General features: G+C 40.7%; 2 protein-coding genes across 7 annotated transcripts in view; both read left to right on the top strand.

Annotated features, from left to right (window-relative positions):
• LOC134211135 (sodium- and chloride-dependent neutral and basic amino acid transporter B(0+)-like) overlaps window positions 1–27,009 on the top strand; it is a 727,874-nt gene that overhangs the window by 304,037 nt on the left and 396,828 nt on the right.
• Window positions 1–27,009, top strand: part of LOC134211134 (sodium- and chloride-dependent neutral and basic amino acid transporter B(0+)) — a 343,203-nt gene that overhangs the window by 304,324 nt on the left and 11,870 nt on the right. For all 6 annotated transcript variants that reach the window (XM_062687768.1, XM_062687767.1, XM_062687770.1 and 3 more), the window contains one exon: window positions 24,263–24,494. In XM_062687768.1, coding sequence (XP_062543752.1) covers window positions 24,263–24,494 — 232 coding nt within the window. The remainder of the gene's footprint in view (window positions 1–24,262; window positions 24,495–27,009) is intronic.

Below are 27,009 nucleotides of genomic sequence, written 5' to 3'. Positions count from 1 at the left end.
TACTTCTGCCGGGTGTTGTTTTTGAATTACATGCAAATAACGTTATGCAATTCGTTCTAAAGAATCTACCTTGAAACGTCACATTTCTGTGGTTTCCTTAGGTATTACCAATACGCGGGCTTTCTTTCCGTGAAGTAGTTCTGTCGTAACATGTGAAAGTGACAAGTTACATACCACCTTAACAATGAGTCTAAGGATTTTTCGGGTTTTGGTTTTTACGTGTGAGGTGTGAAAAGTGGCTTTATTGACAATGTACAAATTCTAATCAGCTGAAACAAATTTTCACTTTATTTTTCGATTCATTATTCCATCAACATCCAATGAACATATGAGCCAAAATAGGTACAAAGAACACTTTTGTCTCTTCTGATAAGTTTTACACAAACTTTTCAATGTAGAGGACTGTGAATAATACTCAATGCACAATGATCCCACAATGGTTTTAGATAGGGTAGATGTACTATATTTCGCCACCTTGGTAAAACAAGTAGGGCAAGGACGGTCAATATGCGCCCCCTAAGCAAATCTTCGAATTTATCAATGATAACAATCGAAAGGTAATGTGTTAACCACTAATTTAACTTACCATCTATAATACGGAATAAAAATTTGGACGAGAAACCAATTATATTCCGATAAAGCGATTTTATTTTGAAGCGCTGCATTTTCGTGCAAATTCAAACCATGCGCCAACGCGCCACCCCGAAGCTAAAACGCGCCAGCCTAAAAATGTAAACAAACAGCAGTGAACAGGCCTTTTCATGTGACACTGCCGAGACTGCACTTGTTTACAACCGCTGAACAGGCCTGCAAGTTCGAAGCTGTCACTTTCATAGAAGAACTGTAAATTGATGATAAAATCAGCTGTTTTTAAACGTCTCGTGAAAAGGCCCACTGACAGAAGAATCAAGTATCAACTTATGAAAAGTCCTATTCTCGTTTCCACTGCAATGAAAGCTTATGGAATGTTAATTAATGTGACCTTGTGCATTACGGATCCAAATCACGATTTTCTGTGCACGGTACATGTATCACGCTTCCAAGAAATTTCTGGAGTGAGATCTTAAGGTCTACATGAGTAACCAACGATCTATCGGACTGCTTCGAATGTGATATATGTCCTTTGTGATACGTAGAATAGAATGTGTTCACATCATAGGTTCTTGATAGTCCAAGAAATAGGAGCAACAAAAAATAGATCGGATTGTTTTGAACATTGTACATGCTTTTTATGACACATGAAATAGAATGCGTACCCAGCATAGGTTCTTGATCATCCAAGAAATCCCTGGAATAGGCCTTTAGGTCTACATGCGGAATCAAAGGTTACTAGGATTGTTTCAAATATGGTACATGCCCTTCGTGGTGCATATAATAAAACTCGTTCCGAGCATAGGTTCATGGTCGCCCCTAAAAATTCCTGGAATAAGCCTTAAAGTCTACATGTGCAAGCAAGGTTACTTGGGTTGTTTCAAATATAGAGCATGCCCTTTGTATTGCGTAGAACATAATGTGTTCACATTATATGTTCTATACCGTCCAAGATTCGGGGGCAGCAGGGACTTTGTCCAAGGGCTTGATGACCCCTCCCCATGGCCACTGCGAGTTAGACCGGGACCATCGTCCCTAACCCCTAATCCCAAGGCGTCAAGCGACCCGTGCCGAGGGGATGCATGGCCAGGTGGGTGAAATAATAAGCTAGGCCTTTAACGGAGCCTGTGGGGTACCTGGGCACCCTCCACAGTAATTGTCCCTTACCGCGTCATGCTGGGCTCTGGCGTGGTGGACCTCTTTTCCCGAGCAACTCGTGGGACCAAAATGGAAAACCAAGTCAATTCTTCAATTAGTGGTAGTAGTGTAGGCGACAACCCCTTCGCAAGAGGTGGGTTGTTCAGGTCTCCGCCTAGGAGGCCAGAGGCAATAGTCGGCAGCTCAGTGCGCAGCGCCAGCGTGGGTCACTCAACCTTACTCTCGGCTAGAAAAACGCCGGTAGGGGTTATTGACGGCCCATGGCTTGTGGAGGCGATGAACCAAAAACGCGATGGGCTTTCGGCCTTCGAGGTGGCGACGGAACAGCTGGACGCCATCATCGACTTTGCGTCATCGAAGCATAATATCAGCAAGGACCTCAAGAGGAGCTTGCAGAAACTTCGAAAGTCGATGCTGGAGGCCAAGCTGGAGAGGGCGGTCGGGACGACCAAGTGTAAACCCGTGAAATCGGTGGAGTCGAGGTCTACCCAGATTGAGGCCCAAGGACTCGCGGACTCGGGAAAAGCCGAATCGACCGAAGGCGTGCCAGCGAAGACGATGGTGCCAAAGTTTACCCAGACTGAGGCTTAAGTATTTGCGGGTACGTCGGGGGTGACTGCTCCAACGGAGCAGACACAAAAACGGGGGAGACAGTCGCCAGGGGATGAGCTCCCTGGGGGCCGCTCCAAAACGCGGAGGGTTACTACCCCGAACAAGGGTAGTGGGGCTGGGAAGCTGAACCCCGGTCAGGTACCTCCAAAACCGGGAGAGGAAGGACCTGGAAAGGTCCGTCCACTCAGGCAAGACGGTGGTAAGGGGTTACGGCAGGCTGAAAGTTCTCAGCCGCACCAGACCAAAGCAATAGAGGGGGATGACGCCTCCTGGACCCTAGTCAAGAACAAGAGGAAACCGAAGACGTCAAGGGCCGAAAAGAAGGCCCAGGCGAATGAGGGTAGCAAGAAGTCTAGAGTAGGCGCCAATCGCTCCAGGGGCGATGCCCTAGTCATCACGGCGGACGAGGCTAAGTACTCGGATGTTTTGAAGGCGATGAGGAGTGACGTCAAGCTCGGTGAACTCGGCGCCGACGTACGTCGAATAAGACGTACCCGGATGGGCGAGATGATACTCGACGCCTCCAAGGTAGTCAAGTTAGGGAGCGTCAAGGTGGGATGGTCGGTATGCCCTGTGCGCATATACGAGCAACCCGAAGTTTGCTTCAAGTGCCTGGAACCGGGGCACAAGCAATGGGACTGCAAAGGCCCTGACAGAAGCAATCTCTGCCGACGCTGCGGATTGGAGGGACATAAGGCACAATGCTGCACGAACCCTCCCAATTGTTTGATTTGTTCCAGAAAAGCTGTGAACAGCAAGCACCCCATGGGGGGTTCGATGTGCCCGGCGTTTAAGCGAAAAAATCACAGTGCAGGTAACGCAGCTGGCTTGCGCGGCTTCGCCCGAGTGTTTGGTGTGCGCAGGTTTAGAGGAAACAGTGGAACACGTGTTGTTCGTGTGCTCACGTTTTCGCGCAATGCGTGACCACATGCCTGCCACATGTGGTCTGGACGCTACCCCGGACAACCTAGTTCGGAGGATGTGTAAAGATGAAGTTGGCTGGAACGCCGTTTTATCGGCTATCGCCCAAATTGTCTCGGAGCTACACAGAAAGTGGCGCGTGGACTCAAGGATGGTTGGTTCAGGCGCAAAGAAGAGGTGGTCCAAGGGATCGGAGTCGGCTTCATGGGTCATACCGGTGGTCATGCTCTGTGGTCGAACTCGATCCTTTTATCGAACAAGTGGCCGCGCCAAGAACAACATGGTATCGTCGCTTTCGCGGCGTCGGTCAACCGGGCGGGTTCCGAGCCCGAGGACGGAAAGGGGTCCTCGTCAAGGCTGGGGCAGGCGTAGGCCTCGCGTCGGCAAGTCCCTCTGTGTGCTGGTGAATAGGCCCTATCGCAGAAAGGTCAATTTGGGGTGCACGCGGCATCATCATTCTTGATACCAGTTGTGCAGAGGGAAGCAGGCGCGAAGTCGACCCTTCCCACCTTCCGAGGACATAGGGCGTGGTAAGGCCACCTGGAAAGCCGACAACGCGCTGGCACGATACCATGGTGTTCTTCTAAAAAAGCGAGTTACGATGTTCGGTGCTGCAAGGACACGCAGCTAACCTCGAGGGTGCGTTGTGCACTGGCCCCCCTTTGAAGCATTACTTTCTGGTTGTACCGAAGGGACTATGGGCTTGGCGGCAATGGAAACGGTTTAGCGGGTCGGGGATGTAGTCCTGCCTCCCTCGGTGATCCCTAACCCCGCACTTCCTGGTCAACCCAGGATGTCTGTTGAGCAGATTCCCCTCCCATTGTTTAGGAAAAAAAAAATACCGTCCAAGAAATCCCTGAAATAAGGCCCTTAGATTTAATAATTTAAACAATTCGACTGAACTTTAGTTACGCGTGTAGATCTGAGGATCTAACTCCAGGGATTTATTGGATGACCAAAAACCTCTGCTGTTGACTTATTCTATGCTTCACATCCAAAAAAAGCACGTACCACATTTAAAACAGTCCGATGGATCTTTAGTTACGCGTGTAGATCTGAGAACCTAAATCCAGGGATTTCTTGGATGACCGAAAATCTATACCGTTGACTTATTATATTCTACACATCCAAAAGGGCATGTACCACATTTAAAATAGTCCGATAAATCTTAAAATGATGCGTCTAGATCTTAAGGCCTAACTCCAGGGTTTTTTTTAATGACCCAGAATCTCTTACGATGGCTTAGTCAGAGATGCATCTGAACACGAGAACGCGTGTTCATGTTCAAAACGATTTGAACACTGCACACTGTTCAAGAGCACTGACCTAACTTAGCAACTTGTATCCTAGGAAAACAATTTCAAGCGACGGCATGCTACACATTTTTCGGCTAGTCATGGAACACGTGGGCATCTCACGGATAGAAATCAAGCATGCTCCAAATCTGAGGAATCTTAGTTACCATGATAGTTTTCCTTGCGTACCAACCCAGTGCACACTGAACTGTGTTCAGAGTTCAAAACTGTGAACACCAAGGCACGCTCTTGGCTCATGTTCTGTTCAGGATGCATCTCTGGGCTTAGTCTATTCTAACCATACAAAAGGACATGTGCCATAATTTAAACAGTCCGACTGAACTTTAGTTACGCGTGTAGATCTGAGGATTAAACTCCAGTGATTTCTTGGATGACCGAAAACCTCTGCCGCTGACTTATTCTATTCTTCACATCCAAAAGGGCATGTACCACATGTAAAACAGTCCGATTGATCTTTTGTTACGCGTGTAGAACTGAGGACCTAACTCGAGGGATTTCTTGGATGACCGAGAACCTCTATTGTGACTTATTCTATTCTACACATCCAAAAGGGCATGTGCCACATTTAAAACAATACGAGTAATCTCGCTTAACTTTTCAAAAGGACCTAAGTAACATTTTTCTCATGAATTAATTTGAATACTGCAATCAATAGCTTTCATGTTGTTCTGTTGATTGCGCTATTCAAATTAATTCATCAAAAAAATGTTACTTAGGTCCTTTTGAAAAGTTAAGCGAGTAATCTTTAGTTACGCGTGTAGATTTTAAGGTCCAACTCCAGGGATTTCTTGAATGACCCAAAATATCTTACGTTGGCTCATTCTATTCTACACATCCAGAAGGACGTGTGCCTTAATTGAAACAGTCCGATTGATCTTTAGCTACGCTTGTAGATCTTTAGCCCTTATTCCAGGGATTTCTTGGTTGCCCAAACATCTATGCTGAACAAAACTCTATTCTGAGTAGTCTCCACACTATTTACTTCTCTCCCTTCGTTTCTCTTCTCGCTTTTTTTCTCTATTCTGTAATTTCACACCTTGTACATTGCAGCTCTCACGCCTCGTTTCTCACTTCTCACATCCCATTTATCAATTGTCGTACTCCTCTTCATGCTTTTTGCCTTTCTCGTACAATAAAGTTGTACCGAAAGGCTATCATTCCACTCCGAAAACGAACTTTTTACAGGAACATCTGATAGTAAAGTTTCTTATACCATTCGACTCAGTTTGATGAATCGAGGTGATGTCTGTGTGTGTATGTATATGTGCGTGTATGTTTGTGTGTCTGTATGGTCACTTTTTCAACCTAAAAAACTCACACGATTTTCATGTACTTAGACTTAACTGATTTTATCGCAACAAGTTGCATTTCGCAGAGCAACTCTTCTTATTTCATGCTATTTAATTCGATCAAGATTGATCAATGCGATCGCAGCTGACAAGGAAAATGGTTCAGGGAGTTTTCCATTTTTTTTTTTTTTCATATAATCGGGACTACGAGTATTGAGCAGATACAATGCTATAATATAAATCACATTCGCTCGATGGGTTAGAATCATCGCTACGGCAATATCGATAACACTAACGCAACGAGCAAAGCTTTTCAAAGCTTGCAATGTGGAACGTGTTGAACACGAAAACTAATCGACGAACAACGCACGCGCTTTTAAGTTGAGAGCCGGCTTGATGATGAATATTGCCATTATACTTTATTGGAGCATTCGCACCAACACAATTGTAAGTTTCATCGTCGGAAACAGAAATCGCACTCGATAACGACACGATAACTGATGCTGGTTCGTACGCTCGTGCAATTAGACTTTCTGCGAGCGTGTACGCACACGAACATTTCACTCACACTTTCACTCAGTTTGTTTGCAACCACGAGCAGCTGTCATGGCAAAATCAAATGGGATTGTTTGCAACCACGAACTGTGCGTTCGGGTTGGTGAGAAATGTCCGCAAGACCCTAATAAGACCCTGGATAGGAATTGTAAAAAACGAAGTTACTACCTTCAGTATAACTTGATCGTACATTCAAAGTTTAACCAGCTGGACCAAGGGGTGACTAACTCTAAACTTTCATTATTATTGAAATTGATTTTTGAAATTAGTGGGACAAATTGACTCGAGTTTGGATTTTTTCATCAACGGTAACATGGGACAATTATGCGTAGAACGACAGTGTAGCGCATAGGTGTAGTTACAGTTGTCTTAGTAATTATTATATTATTCGTAGTAAAAGCATTAGCAATAGTAGTATTACTAGTAAGTAGTATCAAAGAGCTAAGTAGATACACTGCCTCTATTCGCGTATTTATATCAGGTTGATTTTCTTGTAAAGTATATTAGCGTTGAGATTTTCGTATTCATTCTGTAAACACTTAATAGTTAACAAAATTGCAATCTCTAGAAAAACTCAAGACTGTTATCTTTATATTTATATCATCATAGAAGGTGATGATGTATTAGACAAACAGAATGGAAGCAGTGAACTAACTGTAGACGCAACATAATTTGCTAATTAGGTAAATATTTGTAGAAAATGGATTCAAATCTATCGACATTCATAGGAAATTGACTGCTAGATTCATTGAGACGAATAATATTTTAACCATACTTACAGTAGCAAATGAAAATAGTGAATATTACATACAGAAGAAAACATAGAAGACACTTATAATGGAGCATATGCGTTATGCTAGAGGAAGTGTGTTAGTGAGAAGAATGCCTTCAGATGGACACTGCTTGTTCTCGGCATTAGTATGCCAGTTCTACCACTTGGACCCAGGTGAACCTGAACATCCAAACAAAGTTATGGAGCTTCGACAAGTAGTGGAATACATAAAAACAATATGGAAGACTTCCGGGAAACACTGAACGATACCGCAAGCACGTTGGACCACCTAAACGGCTATGATGTAGAAAGCAAAATAGAAGACTTTCTAACCAGGCTGTCAGAAAGCAATGAATGGGGCGGAGCAGAAACGATCTCTGCGGCAGCTAACATCATGAGAAGAAGAATCGACATATATAATGAAAACGGAGAAATAATTACCTTCAACAGGAGCGACACTTGCAGCGGAGTGCTCAGAATAGCATATCGTCTGGGTATCGATAAAAGGGGAAGGAAAGGAAGGGCCCTAAACAGGGTACACTACGACAGTGTAATCCAAAGAGTAAGACCCGCAACCGAATCTGAAAATAGTAAAGGAATCAACAACAGCTCAGGAAACTTTGCACCACCGAATTCGCAAATTCATAACTTCCAAAACATCGCTGGAAACAATGTATCCCAAATACCAAATGATCTGGGAATCCCGTCTGAGGAAATGCCAGCAGAACACAACGAGAAAGATAAATTCGTATTTATGAGCTGGAACGTTAGAGGATGCGCTGACCAAGCAAAAAGAAACGACATGGATAACATGTTTAAGGAACATAACTACGAGATAATCGCACTACAGGAAACTTGAATCGCCGAGCAACTATTACTGGTTCAATGTAAACACCAATAGCACCAAAAACAGAATAGGAGGAGGTACAGCTATTTCGGTCAAAAAATCCATTATGATGGAAAACAGTTTCAAGAAAATCAGCGATAAGGGTAAACATATTCGGATTCAATCTAATATTCATATCATGCTACATAAGAAACGATAATAATTACGGAAATCAAGAATTCAGTGATTTCCCGATACCTACTATCACTACCAGGGATTGAATCCTAAAGAGAACGAGCAAGTCTCTCACTTAAAATCTCTATATACATATACGATATGTAGCATAGCGCGAGAAACTTTTTTCGCAAGCTGTCATGATAGAGAACTGATTCGGGATGTTATACCCCATGATAAATTTATTTTAGAAAGCTCCAAATGTGGGGAGCACTGGCTCTGATGATGCATTTCAACTTGTTCTACACAGCTGTGCAGTAACCAACACGAAAGGAGCAAAAACAAAGCGAGAATCACCATTTTTCTGTGGGGGCTGCCTATCCGATTCTGTTTTTCCGCACTCATATACAAGTTTGATAAATTTGTTATCATGGCTTGTTATGATTCGGAACAGTTTTTGCCTCTCTTTTATCGTTGTTCGTTATCTATTGAGAGCGATTTCTGCAAACCCTGATCACTACCCGATCAGTACAAGAAAAATGTGATAATGGATGGAGACATGAACGCCCACATTGGAACCCACGACTACTCTGAATCAGACAAATCAATAATCGGAAAGAATTTGTTTCACCAAGTATGTAACACAAATGGTTTCGATTTAAAAACATTCCTCCATGGAAACAGAATGAAAAATTACCTCTCATTTAGTCAATCACAGTCAGTCCGGATTACGTGGACCAACGGGAGGAGTTCATCTCAATTAGATCACATTTTGATGACGGAAATGAATTTTATGAAAATTCCACGTATCAGCGCGTTCTACGACAGTGCACTACGAAGCGATCACAAAATGGTTGAATGTGTAATTACACAAAACCACTCTGGAGAACAAACCACTCCGGCTAGTATCGAATGTAACCCTAATCCTTATAAGCGCATTAGATTTGACCTAGAACTATGTCTGTGCTAGTGATGCATGTACGTGATTGGTTAATTAACCTATTTCTAAACTTTTTATCAATTATCAATAATAAATAGTTGAAAATCAGTATTTTCAAATAAATATAAAGAAGCGTTGACTCATCCTTGATCGAATGGTCCAAAAAAATTGAAAATCCATCGAGAAACGGCTTAGATATTAAAGTTTAAAGTCTATCATATTTTCGTGACGGTCCCCGATTTTCGCAATCGTAAAGTGTACCCCAATATAGAAAACACAGACGTAGTCCTACATCAAAACCTCTTCGAATCATAACAAGCCATGAAAACACAACTATCGCACTTGTATACAAGTTGAAAAAAAACTGATTCGGATAGGCGGCCCCCACCGAGGGGGTTTGATAAAACACGTTTTTCCCGCTCATTATAGGTTGGGCTCCAAATTTTTTTCACACAGCTGTGTAAAACAAGTTGAAATGAAAAAATATTTTTATTAGAATGTATTCAACCGTCTAAGACGAGTTTAGTACTCTTCATTTAATTCCACTACGCTTTGTTATCTTTGCAGATACGTATTTCGACCACAACTGTTTGGTCGTCTTCAGTGTCTCGTACTTGACTCGACTTGAAGATTTTGGTGTTCCAAACCTAATATAAAATTGTCTGCGTCCAAAAATTTGTCTTCCAGTCTTCCTGTGCCAGAAAAATTACAATTGCATAAGAAATCAGTGGATGGACATGAGATTTGTTCTTCAATCATAATTTGCTGCTGTAGAGTTTTCAATGATCAATTACAGCGCCGGCCACATCCTTACAATCTATCGTTGATGGACAGAAAATGATCATGCAGTCACTCACTCACTTAAAGCCGAGAACACCTCTGCACTTGCAACGAGTTCATACGGAATTTTATTGGAATCTGGGAGTTAATTTAATACAGCTGGATAAGCTTTTTTTTATTGCGAGTTTTGTAAAGAAAGTTTCTTGTTGTGAATATATCACTCAAAATGATCTTGAAACTTTTGAAACGTGTGTCAAAATAATCTCATCTCATCAACTTGAAAGTCATTTGAGGTTAATGTGACCAGCAAGCGACCTATCTGGATTGCGTCACTGGCTTGTAAATGAATCCTCCAAAAGTGCATTTCGCAAAGATTTTGGTCCAAAAAAATTGGAAAAATATTTGTAAGGCTGTATGAATTGTAATAAATTTGTTAAACGAAGTTGAAAAATGTTTGGTCACATTATTTGAGGTAAAACTGTAATCAAAGCCATGTTTGGCTCACTTGTTTATTTACTGTAAAACTGCCAATATCAACTCTAATGATCTCACCTACCTACCTAGGCTAGGTGTACCAGTTGTGGCTATAGCACCAGTTGTCGCACTAGTGCTTTATATGCCAAATGGCCAATCAAATCACCGCAAACCTAGTTCATATCGATAAAGCATATTCATATGATACGATAAAACCTTTGATCTCCTCCAAAACAAGCAAAGCATAATTGTAAAAATTGATTTTGCTTAATTTTTGACGTCCTTTGCACCAGTTGTCGCACTAGTGGTCCCTATTTGGCCAGTCCCATAAGAAAACAATGGGATTGGCCAAATAAGGAACCAAAATTAAGAATAGTGCCACAACTGGTGCATGCGTTCCTATTATGGATTAATCAATTTTGATGATTATAACAAATTTTATTGTGGTTTTCACAGCTGTTCTAAGGAGCAGGAAGTAAAACCTTTCGCTTGATATATAAAGTCCACCCACATGCCTTTTACTTATTTAAAAAAAAGTTGTTCTTATGTATGGCGTCAATTGGTACACCGACCCTATATATTACTTTATTTTCACTAATTGACGCCCTCCCGCTTTCGAAACCACGTTGCTCGCTCTTCGTCACATTTCACTATGATGCGATTCACGAGTTGCTGAACAAAGTGATGTCGCAAAGGTATCAATTAGGAAAACTATATTGTTAACACCCCATTCATAATGTTTAGCCTAGCTACCGCTCTAAACCATACTTCACGCCATATTTTTTTATTAGCTAAGCTCTGGAGGAAAATCCGCACCAAAGCAACGACAAGAAACCTGCAAGCAACGATTGGACAGGGAAACGGCATGCAGCTCAAACCGCACATTATCTCACGTGATATTTATATGCAAAAAGCACGCATGCAAATTGTGCCATTTATGCAAATCTGACAGCGTACAAGAAGAAATAAAGATGCATTTCTCAAGTTGCGGATATGTTGCCTGCTGCAAGTAAACGATCACGACGTTGCAAAAGCATCTATCTGTTGAAGGTTTTTGATTCGAATGTGACGACGACAGCATAAATAGAAGGTACACTGCGCTTCTTGGAGTCAATTTACATCCAGCGTGACGACATATATGATTTAATGTTAGTCACTTGATACTGAGCCGACAGGGATCCGATTTACCTGACCTACTTTTTCACGTATTATAGCCAACGTCATAATATTGTCCAGATGGTCAGATGGCGATTTGCTGTCTTTGGAGTTTCCCTAATCAATAGTTTGTAAATGCTTACTTTTGACATTTCGCCAGCAACACTTCAAAAGAGTGAATTGGCTTTTGTAAACAAGAGCCTCTCACGTCACTGGTTGGCTAATTCGTACCCACCCACGCAATCCAGCGCCATTTAATGAAAGAAAAGGAATCGCTGCTTTCATCAGTGCACAGTGGTTCGCTCCAGAACAAAGGTTGGCCAAAGCCTCAAAATGTCCCTAAAAATATCCCTTATGTTTGTATTATGGTATTTTGATGGTTTTTGTCACATACAGACTTGAACGTGGGTGTTGGAAGCACTACTTTGGCAATATACAGCCGTTTTAGGCATCTCTGTGAATAGTAAATACTTTCATTTTACTGCTAAATTCGGATTTTGAAAACAGATTGTTTCGTCGTTTGGGAAGAAAACTATCCAATTATTTCACTTAAAACAGCAATAAAAATATTCAAATAAAAGTATATAGGGGAAAAGACGGCTTTGGCAGGTTTTGTTCTATTATTGGCAGGGGGTTTTTGTCGACCAAATTTTATGAAATTTGGACACAATATTCTTTGATATGCAAAGAAAACAAAGCCCAAATTTGAGCATAATCAGTCATAAAAAAAACCCCTGACAATAATAGAACAAAACCTGCCAAAGCCGTCATTCCCCCTAAATGATTCCATCATTGAATAATTATGCTACGAGACCATTTAATTTTTCAGCTTTCATTTAATGCTTACATCACATGTTTTAAATATTAAATAATTATATCGAACGTTTCATGCTACAATCTAATAATTTAAATAAAAGGGCATTTTTAAGGCTCTTGTGAAAAAAATACGCATTTGTAAGGTTTCAGTTAGAAACAAACCAAAAAATACTATGCACATTTCAAACTAAAACGTTAAAAAAAACAGCTTATCGAAACTTTTCGCAAAACAAAATAGTGATGAATAGCTATTGCTATATGAATAGCAAAAAGCTATTGCTTTAAGCTTTGTAATGAGCATAGAATTATTACGGGCACTCAACGGCGCCTATACTTTAGGAACAGTTCAATCTAAAAATTGTGAGTATATAAACTAATTTTGTATTCAAAGTTAACTAAAATTGAGTTCTGTCACCAATATTTGACATAGACATACTATTTAAGATCCCGACAACGCAGTCTTGAAATAATATTGGGGTTTGCGATGTAATTGAAGCCGTACGATGCTGTTCTAAACGCCTTGTCAAAGCGTTTTTATTCGAAAATCTACATTTATGTTCAATCCAAAATGATGTAACAAAGTCAAAACTCAACAGAACTACTTCAAATTTTGAATTTGAATCACGTAAGTATTCTATAAAATGAGAAAAATATAATTCTGACGGAAACACGAATTTCGATTTTGGAGGTTTTGGCTGCTCTCGAACCATTGTGCAGTGGTGCTGGATTGCGCCCTTTTGAAATGTTGATGTCTGTTTTCGATCATATCTTAGATTTAGAATATCAATATTAAAGATTGATTCATAATACAAATACGTTATCTGAAATAACTTTGTTTCGATCGTTTGTAAAAGAATAGTTTACACGATTCAATTTTTCGTCGTATTTCAACATGAGTTTTGGACATACTTTATCAAAAACGGATGCAAACCATGCAAAAGTAGAAAGAGATCTTCTATGGCTTAAAAACCTTCCTTGAGCTCAGATCTTGATGATCTACATAAACAATAAAGCGTTTTACGAGGCTCAACCCTAAATTAAAGTTGGCAATGCTACTTGAGACATTATTAAACTATTTTTATTAAATCGCAGTGTTACCAGAACATCAACGGTACTCCAAACAATTCTTGAATTCAGATCTTAGAGGTCTACAAGACCAACAGAGTGATTGATATGTTAGTTGTAGAAACCCCATGGGACATCATTACATCAGTATATAAAAAATTCGACATTCCCAGAATAGCTACGGTACTCAAAACTATTCTTGAGTTCAGATATTGAAGGTCTACAAGACCAACATAGTGATTCATAGGTTCCTTAGCTTGTGTATCAGTTGGAGCAACCCCATGGAACACCAGTATATACAAATCACAACATTCGCAGAGTTCCTGCGGTACTCCAAACCATTCTTGAGTTCAGATATTGGAGGTCTTCAAGACCAACAGAGTGATTCATCGTTTTCCGAGCTTGTGTAATATAGTTGGAGAAGCCCCGTGGAACATCACTACACCAGTATATACAAATCATAACATTCCCAGCATATATACCCTGCCATACATGAGTTCTTTTATCGACTTCAAAGCCGCATATGATACAATCGATCGGGACCAGCTATGGCAGCTAATGCACGAAAACGGATTTCCGGATAAACTGATACGGTTGATCAAGGCGACGATGGATCGGGTGATGTGCGTAGTTCGAGTTTCAGGGGCATTCTCGAGTCCCTTCGAAACCCGTAGAGGGTTACGGCAAGGTGATGGTCTTTCGTGTCTGCTATTCAACATCGCTTTGGAGGGAGTAATACGAAGGGCAGGGATTGACACGAGTGGTACGATTTTCACGAAGTCCGTCCAGTTATTTGGTTTCGCCGACGACATTGATATCATGGCACGTAACTTTGAGAGGATGGAGGAAGCCTACATCAGACTGAAAAGCGAAGCTAAACGGATTGGACTAGTCATCAACACGTCGAAGACGAAGTACATGATAGGAAGAGGCTCAAGAGAGGTCAATGTGAGCCACCCACCACGAGTTTGTATCGGTGGTGACGAAATCGAGGTGGTTGAAGAATTCGTGTACTTGGGCTCACTGGTGACCGCCGATAACGATACCAGCAGAGAAATTCGGAGACGCATAGTGGCTGGAAATCGTACGTACTTTGGACTCCGCAAGACGCTCCGATCGAATAGAGTTCGCCGCCGTACCAAACTGACTATCTACAAAACGCTTATAAGACCGGTAGTTCTCTACGGACACGAGACCTGGACGATGCTCGTGGAGGACCAACGCGCACTGGGAGTTTTCGAAAGGAAAGTGTTGCGTACCATCTATGGTGGGTTGCAGATGGCGGACGGTACGTGGAGGAGGCGAATGAACCACGAGTTGCATCAGCTGTTGGGAGAACCATCCATCGTTCACACCGCGAAAATCGGAAGACTGCGGTGGGCCGGGCACGTAGCCAGAATGTCGGACAGTAATCCGGTGAAAATGGTTCTCGACAACGATCCGACGGGAACAAGAAGGCGAGGTGCACAGCGGGCAAGGTGGATCGATCAGGTGGAGGACGACTTGCGGACCCTCCGCAGACTGCGTGGTTGGCGAAGTGCAGCCATGAACCGAGCTGAATGGAGAAGTCTTTTATGTGCAGCACAGGCCACTCCGGCCTTAGTCTGATGATAAATAAATAAATAAATAAATACATTAGTTCAGATATTGGAGGTCTAAGAGACCAACAGAGTGATTCATAAATTCTGAAGCTTGTTTGTTAGTTGGAGCAGCATCATGGAACATCATTACACTATTATATAAAAATCACAGTATTCCCACCATAATTACGGAACTCCAGAATTCTATCACAAAGTAATGCATAGGTTCCCTAACTTGCTTGTTATTTGGAACTGCTCCAACGGACATCATTGCACAGTACGTACGTACGAAAAAATAAAACGTGTTATTATGATCACAATCACGGCATCAACATTTTTCTCATTCCATTTATCGTCAATATGTAGTGTTTAGAATAAAGCTTGGTCTACTGGGACCATGGCATCCTTTGATGAACGGCTGTATATGTGAATTGTTGTTACTCCATAATCGATCATAATTAGAGTAAGTTGCACCCCGAAGGCGTTGGCACTCTCATACTTACTTGCTTCATACTTATTATACATATTATATATTTTACGTAGGGCCCTCCTTAGCCGTGTAATACGACGCGCGGCTACAAAGCAAGACCATGCTGAGGGTGGCTGGCGATTCCCGGTGCCGGTCTAGGCAATTTTCAGATTGGAAATTGTCTCGACTTCCCTGGGCAAAAAAGTATCATCGTATTAGCCTCATGATATACGAATGCAAAAATGGTAACTTGGCTTAGAAACCTCGCAGTTAATAACTGTGGAAGTGCTTAATGAACACTAAGCTGCGAGGCGGTTCTGTCGCAATATGGGGATGTAATGCCAATAAGAAAAAGAAGATATATTTTACACATATTACAGAATTTTCAATCAGAACTGCAATTGAGTTTTGAGCTTGAGGTTCTATAGTATGGAAAATGGTAATTGTTTTGGGTGACGTACTTTATGGATCTTCCTTTGCCATGGATCTTTATGGATGTCTTATGTCTTATAGGAATTTTGATGTTGATATTCCTCTCGATACCAAAAGTGATATTGATAATGCTCTCGTATCTTTGACAAATTTAATTGTCGAAGCCAGAGGCATTGCAATTCCGAAATGTGAAGTTAAATTCAACTCCATTATTATTGACGACGATCTTCAGCTACTAATACGTCTTAAAAATGTGAGAAGAAGGCAATATCAAAGAACTCGCGATCCCGCGTTGAAAGTTATTTGGCGAGATTTGCAAAATGAAATTAAAAAACGTTTCGCTATTCTGAGAAATACCAACTTTGAGAATAATGTCTCGAAGTTGGATCCCAGTTCGAAACCCTTTTGGAAATTAACAAAAATTCTTAAAAAACCTCAAAAGCCAATTCCAGCGCTTAAAGAGGGAAATAAAATTTTATTAACAAATGGCGAAAAGGCTCAAAAACTTGCTCAGCAGTTCGAGAGTGCCCATAATTTTACTCTAGGTCTCACTAGTCCAATTGAGGATCAGGTTACACGAAGCTTCGAAGACATTCTCAACCAAGATAATGTTTTTGACCCTTCGTTGGGAACTAATTTGGATGAAGTGAGATCTATTACTAGAAAATTTAAAAATATGAAAGCCCCGGGTGATGATGGTATTTTCTACATACTTATTTATTTATTTATTTATTTATTTATTTATTTAGGCCAACAGATAAAATTATACCCCAATGACTTCAGAACTACACTATATATAAATCTAACATAAAATACGTTTAAAACTACACTTATTTGTTTCCCTAGACACGTTAAAATCGAACACAAAATAACATGTATTGAACAAGCGGCACATACTACGCAACGGTTCATGTAACCCATAGTTGGTTCTTGCGGTGGGAATACTAAAAAATGAGTGCATGCGAAGATTGCGACAACGGGAGTTTATGTTCAACGCACTTAGCAGAGATGAACAATCTATATGATTTTGTAACAAATCGCCGATAAAACAGACTTTTACCACGTTCCGCCTCGCTTCAAGCAGATCCAGATTAATCAGCTTACATCGACTAGGATAACTGGGTAGATTAAGCGGGTCCCTCCACCTGAGGCGACGCAGTGCAAAGCGGATGAATTTCCTTTGTAGAGCTTCGATTCGTTGAATTTCATTCTGGTAATATGGGGACCAAACGGCAGACGAATACTCCAAAATAGGACGCACAATGGAGCAATATAGTGCCTTCAGACAGTATACGTCGTTGAACTGCTTTCCAAAACGGAACAAGAATCCTAGCTGCGATGAAGCTTTTGATACAATATACGAAGCGTGGTCCTTGAAGGTTAATTTAGAATCGATGAGTATTCCCAAGTCTTTCACTGTTGATTCACGCTTCAGCGGTATCTCTCCAATTGCATAGTCGAAATGGTAGGGCGAGTGTTTGCGTCCGAACGAAATAATCGAACATTTGGAGACGTTCAATGACATTCGATTATTGTGACACCATTCGGCAAAGGTTTCCAGTTGTAGTTGCAGAAAGGCAGCGTCATCAGGCTCTTTTATCGCAAAATATAGCTTCAGATCATCGGCATATGACAGTTTTAGACACTTCAAAACAAGATGCACATCATTCATGTAAAGCAGGAATAAGAATGGACCGAGGTGGCTGCCTTGAGGAACACCGGACCCAACTAAAACGGTGAAGAAACGTGGTCTCCGATTTTAACAGACATGCTGCGGCCGGTTAGATACTAGCGAAGCCAAATAAGCATATTACCATTCATGCCAAGTTTGTCAAACATGGCAACTGCAATTTCATGATTCATTTTATCAAACGCCGCTGATAAATCCGTGTAGATGGCGTCAACCTGATGACCTATTTCAATTTGGCGTATCAAATACGAGGTGAAGCAAGTCAAATTGGTAGTTGTTGAGCGCTTAGGCATAAATCTATGCTGTTCTGGTGAAATATAATTCGCGTAGCACTGAACTAGCTTATGAAGTACGATTAGCTCCAGCAGCTTCGAGGTGGCACTCAACGCGGCTATACCACGATAATTAGAGACAGTTCGCTTACAGCCTTTTTTGAATACTGGAAAAATATACGAATGCTTCCAGCAGTCTGGGAAAACTCCTGTGGTCAATGACAGATTGAAAACTTTTGTTAGCGGTGATGCAAGAGAAACAATGCAACGCTTCAGAACCAGTGAAGGAATATTGTCGGGTCCACATCCAGTAGACGATTTCAGTTCCTTGCCAGCTGCAGTTACCATATCTCCGGTGATAGTAATCGATTGCTCGGAATTCTGTAAACAGGGAAAGTTCGCTGTAGCGGTGGTAACATCTTGTGAGTTGAGCAGCTCATTGTTGAAAACGTTGGTAAATTTGAGACGGAACATGTCTGCAATACTTTCAGTAGAGTCGATTTTTATCAAACCGTTAGTCATCGTAGGAGGCAATCTGAAATTTTTCCATTGATCGTTGACGTAACGCCAATGGAAAAAGGGGCTGGCTTTAGAGCGACGTTGCAGATCATCCTGATGAGCATTATACAAATAATCGTTATATTTCTTGTACTCAGTATTAGCTTTAACATATCGCGATCTTGTGGATTCTGTTCGATGTTTGTTGTGTTGTCTTAAAGCTGTCTGCTTGAGCCTTTTGAGTTTTTTTTAATAAAACGATTAGACCAAGCTGGTTTGGCCGGAGCTGGCCGATTAGTTTTAGGAACAAACTGATCAACAGCATAGAGCATAATTCCGGACAGAGTCGATGCTGCCAAATTACAGTCACAGTCTTGAAATATGCCATCCCAGTCGACGTGTGATAAAAAATCATTCATGCCAACGAAATCGGCCTTATTGAAATCAAACAAAATGCTTTCAGAAGAGTCTCGAAAATGCTGACAAGGGCTAATATTAAAACTTATTATGGCAGGAGCATGATGTCTGTTGATTTTAACAAGCGGCGATGGGGCTTGTTGAACTGTGCAATCTGTACAAAGTTCATTGCTAACGAAGCATAGATCGAGAATGCGATTGTTCTCGTTTTCGATGTCCATTATTTGTCCGAGGCCAGCAGTACTGAATGCATCAAGTAACTCTCGTGATGTTTGACTGATGAAGGATCGAGAGGAAATCGGAAAAGGGAACCATAAGAATTTCGTTTCCATGAAATTGAACTCAAATTGAAATCCCCTGAAACAACGATGTTATCTCTTGGTGTCAGCTGCGAAACGATCCAGTTCAGAGAGTTGAGATATTTTTCAATTAAGTTATCGTTGTTGACTCTATCAGGCGGAAAGAAAACAACACAGAGCTAAGCCGTGGCATCGATAGTAGAAATAGCGACCCATATTTGCTCAACTTCTAAGCCGGATGGAGGATCCAGCTTACGGGACTTAAAGCTTGAACGAACAGCTAGCAGGACGCCGCCCCCAGTGAGTTTACGGCTATTTGACGGCGAGCGATCTTGTCTGTACACGGAGTATGATGCATCAAATAACAAATTCGATGTGGTTTTCTCGTTGAGCCAAGTTTCGGAAAAAGCATAAATGGCGTAACACCCATCGCTGACTGCCAACTTATAATCGGCAAGTGAACTGTTGATTCCACCAACGTTTTGGTAGTACAGCAAAACGTTTGCGGAAGTTGTTGCATTATTTTCATGGGAGGTGATTGCGCGCCGTGGATGACGAGCCTCGGGTAGGTGTTGCGACGTGTTGAGCTGGAGATGCAAGTGCTGCTGGGTAGGGATATGTTTTCAGGGTGGGCTGTGTTCTCATTCAAATCGTACTTGCCAGATTCTGCAGGGTGGAAGGACCAGGACGACTGTTGAACGCTGGCTGGATGGTCAGGACTGTGATGGGAGGTTCCGGGACTTCCAAAGGACTTATTATCAGGCGTCCCGGTTGTTGAGCTGTTGAGGAAATGTCTTCAGAGCGAGCGGTGTCCTTGATTAGATCGTACTTGCCTGGTAACGCGAGCTGGAAGCCCCATCTGCCTGACCCAAACACAGGACCAGGACGGCTGATGTACGTTGGCTTCATTGTCGCGACTCTCTAGGGCTCTAGGGCTTCCAAAGTGCTTTCTGTCATGCGTCCTGGGTGGTGGGAAATTGGAGCCAAATCGGTGATATTGGAGCTGCGGGAGGAAATGTCTTCAGAGCGGGCAGTGTTCATAATCGAGTAATACTTGCCTGATTGCACAGGCTGGAAGCCCCTTATACCGGACCCATACGCAGGACCAGGATGACTGATGAGCGCTGGCTGGAAGGTCTCGACTGCAATGGGAGGCTCCGGGGCTTCCAAAGTGCTATATGTTGTGCATCCTGGTGAGGAGAGCTGATTCTTTTCGGTGAAGATTTTGCTGTTTAAGAGTTGTTCGGAAGACGAACGAAGGATCCATTTTTTTGATTCAAATCAAAAGGGCGTACAGTAACCCCTTCCGGCCAATACCATGCGTCGCTGATAACGTTTGAAAATGTTTTACAAACTGTTATTTTAAAAGACACAAACGAAAGATCTGCTATGTTTTTGCCTCGAGGAACTAGTTTTGTCACTTTTATTAGGGACGGGTGTGCATTCGAAATGTCGGAGGCGTAAATTTTGACGTCCTCTTCACTTTGATCTGGTTCAAAGGGTGTTACGTAGAAAGATTCGAGATCATTGGCCTGGAGATCACTATTGGCAACTTTCAAACCCGAATTTCTAGGTTATCAAAAAACTTCCTGAGAGCTCTTTATCCTTTTTGGTTAATTTATTTAACAAATATTTTCAATTGGCATACTTCCCAGATAAATGGAAAAACGCCAAAGTTGTTCCAATTTTGAAGCCGGACAAAAATCCAGCTGAGGCTTCTAGTTATCGCCCAGTCAGTTTGCTTTCTTCAATAAGCAAACTGTTTGAAAAGATTATTTTAAATAGAATGATGGTTCATATTAATGACAATTCTATTTTTGCTGATGAGCAATTTGGTTTTCGCCATGGGCATTCAACCACTCATCAATTATTAAGAGTTATGAACTTAATTCGGCTCAACAAATCTGAAGGATATTCGACTGGAGTTGCTCTTCTTGATATAGAGAAAGCATTTGACAGTGTTTGGCATGAAGGTTTGATTGTAAAATTGATGAATTTTAATTTTCCTCTGTACATCATTAAACTGATCCAAAATTATTTATCATATCGCTCACTACAGGTAAACTATCAGAATTCTAAATCTGATAGATAACCTGTAAAAGCTGGTGTTCCCCGATGCAGCATGCTGGGGCCCATATTGTATAACATTTTTACTTCTGACTTACCTGATTTACCACCAGGATGTCAAAAAATTTTGTTTGCAGATGACAGCCAAAGGGCGAAGCCTTCGTGTCATTTGTAGTAGATTGCAAAAAAGTTTGGATATTTTCTCCACTTACTTGCAAAAATGGAAAATTTCCCCGAATGCTTCCAAAACTCAGCTTATAATTTTCCCACATAAGCCGAGAGCTTCTTATTTGAAACCTACTAGCAGACATATTGTCACTATGAATGGGGTTCCAATTAATTGGTCTAGCGAAGCTAAATATTTAGGACTTCTGCTAGATCAAAAATTAACTTTTAAAAATCACATTAAGGCCTTCAAGCCAAATGTAACAAATATATTAAGTGTCTATATCCACTTATAAACAGAAAATCAAAACTTTGTCTTAATTTTAGACCAGCCATGTTGTATGCTGTGCCAATATGGACTAGTTGCTGCAATACCAGAAAGAAGGCACTTCAGAGGATTCAAAATAGGAAGAAAAACAATAATTCTTGTCTTGTTAATTACAAACTACACAATTCTTCATGCATATCAGCAAGCGATACAGATTTCCCGACGACCTCTTTGCAACTAACTAATCTTCTCTGACCTATGTACATTCCAACTGGCCGCCTTCTCTAATCTCCCTTTCATTCGACTCTATCTAAAAAACGCTTAGCTTAGTCTCTATAAAGACTCTCATCCCAACACGATGCATAGCGCAGAGCCTTCCATGGTTAGATATTTCTAACCAGTTATATACCTATCGACGATCGCTGCATCGGTAGAGTACAGTCCGTGAAAAACAATGGTATATCAGATGTAAACAACTGTCTGGCTATCGAGAAGCTGACCGTTCGCCGGTTACACAACAGGATTGTAATTGGGTGGATACTACGCAAACAAACAAGGATTAATGAATAAATGAATAATGGTGTAATGAAGTCTCGTGGAGCTATTCCAACTCATAAAAATAGTTGAGACATCGAAGATCTTCATGTTGATCGATTTGAATATTAAGATCCATACTCATGGACAGTTTGGAGTGTCGTAGATGTTCAACGAATTCTGTAATGTGTTTATAATGGTGTAATGAAGTCCCATGGAACTATTCAAACTCATAAAAATAATGGGGACATCAAAAATCTTCTTGTTGATCGTTTTGAATATTAATATCTGTACTCAAAGACAGTTAGGAGTGCCGTAGATATCGAACAAATTCTGTGGTATGTCTGTAATGGTGTTACGAGTTACTTTGGAGGTATTCCAACTCATAAAACTAGTAGGGACATCGTAGATCATCTTGTTGATCGGTTTGAATATTAAGATCGGAATTCAAGGACTGTTTGGAGTATCGTAGATATACCGCTGGACAGACGCAGGATTTTATCAAAGAGCAGTTTCAGTTATTTATCCAGAATATGGTAAAGTATGGTGTTGATTCCTTAGAACATCAAAATACAACTCAAGGATAGTTTGGATGCTTTAAATCATCCTAACGCCCGTAACTAGACATGTGCAATATTTTTCCGGGATGGAACAGGTAATTTTGAACATTTTTGCTAAACAAGCAAGGCTCTATCTCTAAAACAGATTTTGACAGCCGATTTTCGTCTTGATCATATATGTTGAATAGTTTTCATGACTGTGCGTCGCAAATGCGTGATTTATGTTCACTTTGCTAGCTACTGCTGATGCACGTCGGAGGACAATATTCACCAGCGTTACCAGACTACGCATTCTCGATTTTGTTAAGCATCCAGATGTTTTTATTGCTATTATTTGTTAAAACAATACGTTTTTGATTAAATGTACTTAATGTAGATGTAAGCGAAACACGTTAACTGACACTTATGATTCAAATTATCAGTAATATGTTCGAAAATCCATTACGCTAGGTGATGCTTGCCACGCACTACATCTACGCCGATTGCTACCTTCGATGCAGTTCTCCAGCATAAAATAAACACGGATTTTCCTATGTCAGTCAGTAGGCCATCCGCAGAGAGAACCCGTCTTTCCCGCGATGACCAGTCTTCAAATTGCTAACAGTAAAATAATTCTGCATCCTACCGCGCTTTCCCGGCCTATTCTATTGCAATTGCTCGCGGTGTATTTTAAATCTACATTTCACGTTCACTTCACATCCCACCGGGAAAAACGTCCAACCCACTACACGAAAACATTAATTCTAACAGACTCTTCGTTGCGCTGTGGTGCTAGGGCTATGCTAGTTTCAATTAGGAGAACCAGCTTGTGCAAGCAATTTCCAGACCTATTTCTCTACGCTCGCCGGTTGATTTAGTGCACCTGAGCTCTCACTTGCAATGGCATGGGAGAAGATGGTCTAGTATCAACAATTGAAGAAAATTTTTAAGCTCTTTTAGTCGAATGTCTTAACCTGTCATAAGACGAGTTTGGTACTATTCAATTTCATTCCACCGCGTTGTAATCTTTACAGATACGCTTTTGGACCACAACTGTAAGGCCTTCTTCAGTGTCTTGTACTTGACTCAGACCCGACTAAATTTAAAATTTGCTAAAAAGAATTGAATGTCCATCCAAAACTGTGATTTATTTGTGTTTCACCTGTTGATAATTCCTTCCATGTACCGTGTCCAAATGTCTATACATGTTTTGAATGCTGTTGAGTTATGCAACATAGTTCTACTTTCATTAATTTTCGAAGCTATGTCGCATACTAGACTCCAGGGAAAAAAATTGCCCAAGTTTAAGAGCATGAAAGCTGTGTTAGATTACAAGGCGCCCATACATTCAGATGCTGCTTGTTTTGACAGCCGAATCACAAGAGCGTATTAGACCATCACTCCCAACATTTAACCCTTCTTCGCCTTGTCCTATCAGGGTGCCACGTTTATATAATCTTGAAAAATATGTTTGCCTTCCAATTTAATAGAAGGTATCACTTTTTTTACGCAGACCACCATCATAATGATGCTTTTATTAATGACACTCAATTAAAGTATTTCCTTTCGCCATCCTCTTTCTTTGCAGTCAAGATCATCTATATTTCGCGGCGTGATACTGTGCCTGTGTCTGAACCTGACCTACGCCAATGTGGCCCGATTCCCACGTGAACTCCAACAGCATGGGTCCGCTTTTCTCGTGCCGTACGTCATACTCCTGCTCCTGGTCGGATTACCGGTGGTGTTGCTTGAAATTTCGCTGGGGCAGTTCCTCGGCCAGGGTTCGGCGCACATGTGGCGCGCCGCTCCCTTCCTCAAGGGTAAGTAAAGTACAATAGTAGGTGCAACCAATATGGTAGTTCAATCAAAGTTAATTGGGTATTGGACCACTCGACTTGGACAATGTTTTACAATGTTCTTAAAAGTGAATATGTAGGGTGAATGACGGATTTGGCAGGTTTTGTTCTATTATTGTCAGTGGGGTTTTCTAAAACTAATTGTGCTGAAATTTGGCCTAAACAGACAAAGAATATTATGGCCAAATTTCATAAAATTTGGTCAACAAAAAACCCCTGACAATAATAGAACAAACCTACCGAAGCCGTCATTTCCCCTACATTATTTGGTAGATCTTTTTATTTGAAAAATGTATTGGAGGTAACCACTTCCCCTCAGTACTGAGGGTCGTGGGTTTGAGTCCCATCGAAGGAAAGTTGTTACCTCCAATACATTTTTCAAATAAAAAATCTTCCAGATAGTGCACATATTCACATCTAAGTTTTCAGAACATTGTAAATACAAAACAATAGATTAGTAATGGTTGCATTGATCGTTTTGCATACCTCATGCAGACTTGAAAATGAAGTCTATAATTCCTTTTATCATAATTTATTTGATAGGTTGCTGACTACCTAAAAATTTGAAAAGTCGAGGAATATCGAGGAATAATATTGAAAATTCATAAACAAATATTTAAATTCTAGCTTGATAGGTTCTTTGCAGATTTGAACCATAAACAATGCACTATACTGAATAGAAATTTCTGTTAGATTTTTAGGTAAAAAGGTTTTTTCTCAAGGTACCTTTTTTTAAACGTTAGATAGTCAATTTTTGATCCTCTAATTTGTAGTCAAGATTAACTATTTGTTTTCCATCGATCTTTGTCCTCATGGGTGACAACCACCGACACCAGAAAGATGACTCCCGCATCTCTACTCTAGATATCATTACTAAGGTATTGTAATTGTTTGAAATAAGTTAGCCGTGGCTAACACATGAGCCGCGATCCATGGCCATTAGAGTGACTCAAATTTTGACTTTTTTGCTTCACGATGCTTAAACGATTGCATTTTTTGGCAAATTTGTATGTAAATTGATTGTGCACACGTCATTTGAAGTTTGTATGGAAATTACTGTGACAATCGACCCTTATGTGAAAGATCGTTCCGTGAGGTTGCCCATTAACTATTTAATGGTAATCAACACGTTGACTACATAGAATACTTCCTAAGCTGAAAGGCAGTTGTTGTTGCGAAACGATTTGTCGTTTGTAAGTCAAGTTACGGAGAAAATAAAAATGCTCATTACTGATATTGATGTTATTCTTTTACGTGTTAAATTGAATTTGAGGGGGTCAGAAGCATAGGGGTGTAAGTGACAAAAAAATGGTTTTGATGCCATAAAAAATCAGCGTTAATTGAAACACAATTAAAACGTCACTAGTAGTTTCTACATAATTAATGTTGAAGTCTAGGCGGGATAAATATATATTTTTAACATATGGCCCAATAATATTGAAAATTAAATTTTTTGACTATGTTCACTTACACCCCTTTGCCTCCAAACAAGTGGCTTGTATCCCTTTTCCACCAAATGATTTTAACAGTGTATTTATTCATAAATCAGAAAAAAAGAGAAATACTAGAGAATAAGTTTATTTCAATAATCATGATACATTATACATAAGGGAAGATTTGTGTTCACATCATTCAGAATCATAATCTGTGAGATAATCACCTTCGGCAGCATCGTCTTCATTTTGTTTGTTTTTGCCGGAGGTGTGCTTAAGCGTAGTGTAAAATTCATGATTAACTGGAGGAAGATAGTTCATGAGCTTCTGAAGGTCGTTATACTTAGCTATCTTGATTGGCAGATGTTCCTTGTATAAAACGCCCAAATTAATCGCCGAGGCCGACATAGGGCGCCCTTGTTTTCTTTGTCGCATATCGATCGATTGGAATGGTTCATCATCTTCCAATGAGTTTTTGTAAAGCAAGGTAAATGACGATGATCTCACTATGCATATCCATTGCATAGCTCTTATGCCTTTAATTTGCTTATTGGAACCAACTTTCTGCATGTTTTCGATTGATTTGAAACTCTTGATTCCCATCCTAATGACTTTAAATTTTTTGCTTGCAGTTTTTACAATATTAATCCAATCATCAGGAGCAAACACGTATCGGGTCCGTTTTTTAGATTTTTCGATTATTCCGAAATCCTGATCGCACTCCATATACGAATGACCGGAAGTTATAAATTTGTGATCAATTTCTTCGGTACTGGTTTTACTTATGATGTGCATCCAAAATTTTGAATTGAATGAAATTTGAATGCTGCATCATTCGCTTAACGGCTGTTTGGTACATTTTCATCTGCTGATAATTCCACCTCAGAAATGGATGATCCACATGATTCAGATTCAAGCTCCTCGTCATATGCTGGATCTTTGTCGCTGTCGTAAAAAGTTTCCTCGCTGCTAGACATCTTGGTTTCATAAACTTTAAACAAAACGTTTTCTTTAAAGTTAAAGGCTCATTAAAAGTAATAATACTG

This window comes from Armigeres subalbatus, chromosome 2 (genome assembly GCF_024139115.2).
Source record: "Armigeres subalbatus isolate Guangzhou_Male chromosome 2, GZ_Asu_2, whole genome shotgun sequence".
Lineage (NCBI taxonomy): Eukaryota > Metazoa > Arthropoda > Insecta > Diptera > Culicidae > Armigeres > Armigeres subalbatus.
Note: the sequence above shows the minus strand (reverse complement) of the source record. Positions and strands in the feature narration are given on the sequence as shown.